At 33.3% G+C, this 8,434-nt stretch overlaps 1 protein-coding gene across 1 annotated transcript in view; it reads left to right on the top strand.

Moving 5' to 3' along the window:
- LOC106878561 (leucine-rich repeat-containing protein 15-like) overlaps nt 1-8,434 on the top strand; it is a 26,269-nt gene that overhangs the window by 16,280 nt on the left and 1,555 nt on the right. Inside the window, exons 4-8 of the mRNA XM_052977779.1 lie at nt 579-650; nt 2,356-2,427; nt 6,474-6,545; nt 7,722-7,793; nt 8,137-8,208. Coding sequence (XP_052833739.1) covers nt 579-650; nt 2,356-2,427; nt 6,474-6,545; nt 7,722-7,793; nt 8,137-8,208 — 360 coding nt within the window. The remainder of the gene's footprint in view (nt 1-578; nt 651-2,355; nt 2,428-6,473; nt 6,546-7,721; nt 7,794-8,136; nt 8,209-8,434) is intronic.

Raw genomic sequence — 8,434 nt, 5'->3', positions numbered from 1 at the left:
TATATATATATATATATATATATATATATATATAAAGCACAATTACAAACCATTAAATTGTGTCGTTTTTGACACAAGAAAACAGCAGGTTTTCTTGGAGAGTACCATTGTTCAAACCATAAATCCCCTGGGGTATAGCAGCCACTGTTACTTAGATGTTCAAATACATCACCACAATTCACCTGAGACTAAACATAAAAAAAGAAATAATAGTTTTCTACATCAGACATGCTCGAACTCTCCTGCCTCCTAAATAAATATTGTCTTCATAAAGGAGTGTAAAAAAAACTCTACAGTACAAAAACTACTGGCAAGTTATTCAACAGAGTATAAATATAATATAGAATCCACTAACCAGAAAATAGTTAACGAAATGTAAGATGCCCATAGATGACGGATACAATTTATATTTTGTTCAGTACACACGTGTATCGACCAATCAGAAATCATATTGGTATCAAGATTCATCACAATTTCTTATTTTTTATATCGATGTTAAACATTATTGTTTATCCGTAATATTATATAGTGTATCACAAATCTGCTCCATACGATCTTAACTCATTTTCATATTATAGAAATCTGTATTATAATGAAATTACAAATATTGAAGAAGGACCTTTCCAGAATCTTGCCAGTCTAAAGGAACTGTAAGTTGGACCAGTCTTGTTCATACTATTTCATTGATGATATATTTCTATGTATTAAAAACCTACATATACAAACAGTACCCGTGGAAATTCCACGGGTATTTCGAAAATTGTGTGACGAAATTGTATTTTTCTGAAACATTTGATTCTTAGAAGATGTACAATTCAAAATAGGCAGTATTGAAGAAGCGATCAATCAATGCCTCAACTTACCGACTTATCTACTTACTAGTGTATTTATGTATCTATCTATCTATTTATCATATTCTACGCATATTTTTGTTGATGTATGTAGCTGCTTACTCTAAAAATATAGACAAACATTAAAACCAAATAATTTGAAGAAACCTAAATAATTGAGGTACTCCAACATAGCTTCAGCCTTTCGGCTGCCACACATAAGTAGATGAAAGTAACATCCACAGCAGCTATTTGCTAAGATTATTTCACTTTGATCTAACTATGTGTCGGTATATCTGGCCATCGGTCTTTCTATCTTCTATCCGTCAATGAATCTATCTATCCACATAGATACATTGATGGATTAAAAGTATAGAAACAGTTGAACATTAAAAACTATAACAACTAAACTTTTATTTGTGTTGGCTGTCACAATATTCTACCATACCACGTATAAAATGTAACTGCTTTCCACTATTGCGTTCCTTTCAGTCAATAATCACTCACACGCTCTCCCTCACTTACGTTCACTTTCTCTTTCACTCACTCTAACTTTTTCTTTGCCTCTCACTTAAACTATTATACATGCCCATTCACGTAACATGTTTATATCTTTATTTCTACTCTCTACCTCTTTCTAACTAACCACACAACGTAACAGCAATGTCACTCACTTCTCAGCGTTAACACACACCGACTCTCTCTTTTCGCCTCTCCCTTCAACTAACCATGCAATAACATTACACATTCGATCTTAGCATGATAATTATTACTTTCCCCTACCTCACGTTGTTAACACCATTATCTCCCTCTTTTTCTCTCGTTCTTCGCCTCTTCGCCATCTAGCGTACACACACACATATATATATACTTGCATACATACATACGTATGTATACATCTTCCTTCTTTCTTTCACTCTTCTTCCCTCCGTCTCTCACTCTTCTTTCTAACTAGGTAAACCGTAACGTGTGAACGAACGAACAAGCAGAATTATATGTATATAATATTTCCATCCAGATTTTCTAAGAAAGTACCATAGCTCAATGCATCATAAGTCACAAGAAAATGACAGCCACTACTTCTAAGATATTTTCACACTACGTCTTAATTAATGTGAGACTACAAGTCAGAGAAACAAATAATGGTGTTTATGCATCAGATATACTTTATTTGTTTTGCTTCCGAAACAGATATTGTCTTTATAAAATATTATTTGATAAATAATCTACATTACAACCATATAAAATATAAAATCCGCAAACCAGAAAATAATTTTAAAAAATGAAGATTTAAAAAACTAGCACCACTATATTACACATAACTGACAGATACAATTTATATTTTTTTTAGAGTACGAACTTGTATCGATCCACTGGTGATCCTATTAATATGAGCATTCATCACAATTTCTTATTTATATAAATGTAATTTAATTCTATATTTTACATGTTTATCCATATCATTTTATACTTTACCACAAATCTGCTCTATAGAATTTCTTATAAAGTTACTTTCATGTTACAGAAATCTGAATGGAAATAGCATCACGAATATTGCTGAGAGAGCCTTCGAAAACCTTACCAGCTTAGAGATATTGTATGTTGGATTAAGCTTGTTGGTACTATTTCAATGACAGTGTACTTCTAAATATTAAATGTCTTACCCTCCTCTCTCTCTCTTTTCTCCCTGATTTCTCGCCTCTACAACATCCAAGCATTGTGCTTCATTTCTTTCCTCTACATTTCTCCTTCTTTTGCCTCATCTTCTCATCCCTTTTATTCTCTTTCGTTTATATCATTCTCTTTTTCCTTCAATCTATTCTTATTTTTCTCATTATCTTTGTTCTCCTCTTCCTTAATCATTTTCTTGTTCTTTGTTATCATATATACTTCTTTTCATTCTTTCTCCACCTTTGTTTCTTCATTATAATCTTTTAATTCTCCTTCTTTCTTTATCATCATCAATAACATCCTCTTCCTGCTCATCATCATCTACTTTTTCTCCTTTTCCTTCTCCCCTCCTCCTCTCCTCCTCCTCCTTCTTAATCTCCATATATTATCATTTCTTCTAATTCCTATTTTCTTCATTATATTCGTCTTCATTTTGTCCACCTTCAACGTTTCTTGTTAGCTAATGAAAGATATTCTGTTTTGTTGTCTTTAATTTTCAGAATCTTTTTGCTAACGACAGATATATTTCGATTTTGCTTTATTTGTTTCTTTAACGTTGGAAACTTCCTGGATAATGACAGACATATTTCGATTTTGTTTTATTTGTTTCATCAACGCCCGAATCCTGTTGGCTAATGTTTTTATTTGTTTCTTTGACGTGTGAATCATGTTGGCCAAGGATAGATATATTTTGATTATTTTTCTTTAAAGTTTAAAGCTTCTTGGCAACTTATAGATATATTTCGATTTTGTTTTATCATTACTTCAACGTTAGAACCTGGCTGGCTAAAGAGAGATATACTTCAATTTTGTTTATCTTCTGTCTATGCGAAAAATACGAATTAGCTAGAAAGTTTTGTACTATACATATTGTTTGCATTCTCTCAAAAGATGTAGGCATGAGATTCGGGATTGAAGTGTTCTATATTGTTAATGAAACGGAGAAGATTCTAAAAAAAGCCAGAGAATTGAAATGTCAATGATAGCTGTTGAAAAGGGATAGTTTTATAAGTATTTGAGAATACTGAAGGTAGATGAGATAAAACATGAAGAGATGGAACAAATTACAAAAAGGGAGTATACAAGGTGAATGAAAAAATATTACTGCCAAAGTTGTATTTGAAAAATGGTATTGAAACAATAAATTCAAGAGAAGCGCCCGTCATCAGATGTAGAACTGGAACTGTAGATTGGACAAAAAACGTAATACAGAAACTCGAAAAATTATAAAGCTGTCGACTATGTATGAATCCCGCAACCCGAAAGACAGTTGTAATTGAAGAGAACCGAGGGTGGCAGAGGTTTCATTGTTGTGGAAGAGTGTGTGCAGATGGAACAAAACGGCTTAGTAGATTATCTACAGAACAGCGAAGAAGTTACTAACGGTAAGAAATGATAATGAACAAATGATCAAGTGTGGAATACGAGAAAAGGATAAGGTTGAAATTTAAAGAGAGCATATTAAACAGATTGAAGAAAGACCTTCGCATGGTCCGTTTTGGAAAACCACTGAGGATGTATGTGGAACGAAAACCTGGGTTTGGCTGATAAAAGGGGAATTGAAAAAGACGCAGGATCTTATTACAGCAGCTCATGAGCAAGCGCTGCAAACAACTTGAGAAAGTATGTATATGAGGAGGTGTCAGCAAAGTGTAGAGCATGTGGAATTTGGGATAAAAGAATGGCACACATTGTTGCAGAATGCTCCAAGTTGGCAAAGGGAGAATTTTAAAAAATGAAAGCAAGACCAAGTGAAAGCTTTGCACTGGAAGTTTTGTCAGAAATGGAGATTTGAAGCTGGGAATATTTTGTATAATTATCAGGTAAAAAGGGTGCCTGAGTGGGAAAATTACAAACGGATAAAAAAAAATGACAAATCAAATATAACAACAATTGACAAGAAAAACAACGAATTTACTGAGAGGACGATCATGTCCAGCTGATACTAGGATTGTGAAGAAAGAAGAAATGTTTAAAAGAAACAACCCCTTAAAATTCGAGATTGTGAGGATTTGGAATATGAAATGTATAAACATTGTACCTGTGATAATTGATACATTAAGAACTGTGAGTAATGACACAGGCAAATGGTTAAAGAAGGCTGGAATGAATGTCCTGTATAACTTCCACAGAAGGTTGGCCTCTTCGGAACAGATAAGTTCATCAGAAAGGTTCTTAGCACTTGATGTCTTTTTGAAAAGATGCGAAAATCAAAGGTTGCAGGTAGTCATTCATGGATGACCACGATGAGAGGTCTTCACTATATGCCAATACTGACTACGATGAAGGGGTTGAAGCATGCATGAATCCCTTTGAAAAACGGTCAAACAAGAGTTTTCCAATCTAATTTTCTCTGTAAGTTATTAAAGTTTGTGAAGTAACACAATGAAGTTTGGACAAAATTTTTACCACTAGACGAGGGGGTGGGGTGCCATGGGTACCCCCATGGCAGTTAATTTCGCTAATATCATCAATACGAAATTCGAGACACAGTTACTGAAGACATTCAAATCCTTACATGGTCAGGAACCAGCACTCTGGTTACGGTTCATTGATGACGTCTTTTTGATTGGGAAGGATCACAGGATAGTTTAAATAACTTCTTGCATTTCTGGGAATGTTACGCTAAAAACCATGGCTTTAAGTCCAATTTAAGTCTATTTTTTCAAAAACTGGCGTTGAGTTTTTGGAGAGAAAAGTTAAGATATCTTCATCCTCCTTCTCTTCTCTTCTTCACAATATCCTCATTTTAAAAAGCTTTTACTTTCTACTTCTATCCTTTTCTTTTTCCTACATTTGTTTTGTTTTTCTCTTCCTTCTCCACCTCTTCAATCATTGCCTCCTCTTCCTCATCCACCTACTCGTCCATCACCTCTTCCTCCTTCTCACCATTCTCATTATTCTCTTTCAGTTTCCTTTTCTCCTTCTTTTCATTCTTTTTCGACTTCTCGTTATTTGTTTAATTGTCCTCCTACTCCTATTCCTTTCTTTGTTTTCCCATTTGTCCTTCAACGCAGAAGCTCGAGTTAGGGAAAAGATGCAAGGGCCAACTCAAAACAACACTGAAAGTCACTGGAATTGAGCCTAAATCGTTTGAAACATAAACCTGAAACCGTACCAAATGGTGGTGTTCTATCACCATCGGAAGCAAAATCTTCGAAGCCACCAGACGAGAAAAGGAAGAAATCAAATGACAGGAAAGGAAAGTTCAACAAAATCAACCACTTCGTCCATCAACATTACCAAACAGTCAATATCATCGACTTTTCTATGCAATAATTGATCTACAGAGCCATCAGCACCATAAAGTCATTTAGCTAAGAAGAAACTAAATTCACGGATATGAGATAAAGCAGCCGCTGCCGCCGCCGCCGACGCCTGCGACAATGACGACATAGAGATGTATATACATAAAGCATAATAGTGTGGTATAGCAAATTTTCAGGAAAGTCTCACAGCTAAATCAAATCACCGGAAGTATGACATCTGATACTACTCAGATGTTCATACACACCACCACAATCCATATGTGAATTAATACGAGAAAAACAATGGTTTTATACAGCAGGCTTACTTTGCCCAACGTCGCAAAAAGAAAGTGTGAAATAAATAATCTTACATGACAATAATTTCAGGCAAATCACAATAGAATATAAAAATCCACAAGCCATGAAATAATTAACGGAATATACGATTTAAAACTTCTGGGAAAACTAAATACACATACAGTACAATTACAATATTTTTCAGAAGTATACTCTTGTATATCACTACTCCTATTAATATCAACATTCATCACAATCTCTGATTTTCTATAAATATCTCTTTATTTTATGATTATACATGATAGTTTATGATCATATATGATATTTCATGATTATATACGATATTTTATGATTATACATTATACATGATATTTTATCACAAATTTTCCCCCATACAATTTCTTTTCAAATCCTTTTCCTGTTACAGATCCCTGAATAATAACCAAGTCAAAGAAATTAAAGAACGTACCTTACGAAACCTGACCAATTTAAAGGAACTGTGAGTTGGATCAGTCTTGTTGATACTGTTTTATTGATGATATATTTCTATATATTAAATGTCTTCCTCTCGTTCTCACTATCTGTATGTAAGACTGTGTATGGGGTCTATTTCTCTCTACTACATACAGTACTACATACAGTCTTTCTTCTATCTTTTATACTCTTCTTTTTCCTGTCTTTCCGCTATTAATACCTCTACCATACTGTTCCCTCATTTTCGTTTTCTTTTATTCCCCTTCTTTTATATCATTCTCTTCTTCAACTACTACTACTACTACTACTACTACTACTACTACTACTACTACTACTACTACTACTACTACTACTACTACTTCCTTCTCCTCCCTATTCCTTTTCCTTCAGAATTTTTCCAACCTTTCTTTTTCTTTTTCTCCTCATCCTATTTTTTCTCTTCTTCTCCACCACTTCATCCACCATATATTTCCCCTTCGTTCTTCCTTCTCTTCACAATTCACTTCTTTTCTTTTTTCTCCCTTTCTTTCTTGTTTCCCTTTTCATTTTTTGTCATAGTCTTTCTTTCTTCATTTTTGTCCTACTCTTTCTCTTTTCTTTAGCTTCCCAGTTTTCCTTCTGTGTATACGTATATATAAATACATATAAATAAAGCATAAATGAATACAAACGAATAATGTTGCATTGAAAGTTTTCAGGAAAATCTAACTTCTCATTAGGTCATAATTCACCGAGTATGACACTCAGATGTTTATACGCATCATCACAATTCATGTGACTAAACACCAGAAAAACAAATAATGGTTTTGTACAACAGACTTACTCCAACTTTTTAGCCTCCCCAATGGATATTGTCATTATATAATAATGTGTGATAAATAATCTACATAACAAAAATTACAAATAAATTATCCAATGCTGTAAAATATAAATCCACAGAATAATTTATGGGATGTCAAATTAAAAATCTCTGGAACAAGTAGACACAAATAAGAGGAATACAATATATATTTTTTAGGAGTTGATCCATTGTAACTCCTATAGCGATCAACATTCATCACAATTTCTTATTTTATATAATTATTACTTACTTCTCTCTAATTATCACTTTCATGTTAAACATAATAGTTTATTCTTAAAGTTTATATTTTATCTCAAATTTGCCTCTGATATTTCTTATAAACCCCGCTTCATGTTACAGTTGGCTGGCTAATAATAAAATTATGACCATTGAACAAGGAACATTCAAGGACCTTACCAATTTAAAGATAATGTAAGTTGGTTTAGTCTCGTTGATGCTATTTCATAAACGATGTATCTCTATATGTCAATGTCTTCCTCTCCTTGCAATGTTGTTTTTCCTCCACTACTATTTTCCCCATTCCCATATAACTATATATACATAACTGACGGATGCAAATTATATCTGTTTAGTAGTACACACTTTTATAGACCCACAAGTAATCCTATTAATATGAATATTCGTTGCAATTTCTTATTTTATATATCATTTAATTCACTCTTTAATGTCAAATTTAATTTCTAGCCGTAATATTTGATATCTTATCACACGTCTTTCCCTATGAATTTCTTATAAACTTACCTTTATGTTGCAGAGAATTGAGTACTAACAAATTCACGAATATTCTAGAACACACCTTCCAAGACCTTACCAGTTTAGAGAATTTGTAAGTTGAATCAGACTTGCTAATTAAATATCTTGCGTATTAAATATCTTTCCCTACTACTTCGCTTTCTCACTCTCTTTACTTTCTACGCAAATGTATGTGTGAGGATGTTTGTCTCTGTCTCATTTATATTCTTCTTGTCTTTCTCCTAGTCTTAATCTTTCTCCTGTTTCTTGCTTCCCCTATACTACTTCTTTCCCCTTTCCTTCCCGTCGTCTTTTTCTTC

This window comes from Octopus bimaculoides, chromosome 28, assembly GCF_001194135.2.
Source record: "Octopus bimaculoides isolate UCB-OBI-ISO-001 chromosome 28, ASM119413v2, whole genome shotgun sequence".
Classification (NCBI taxonomy): domain Eukaryota; kingdom Metazoa; phylum Mollusca; class Cephalopoda; order Octopoda; family Octopodidae; genus Octopus; species Octopus bimaculoides.
This window is presented reverse-complemented; position numbering and strand designations above follow the sequence as displayed.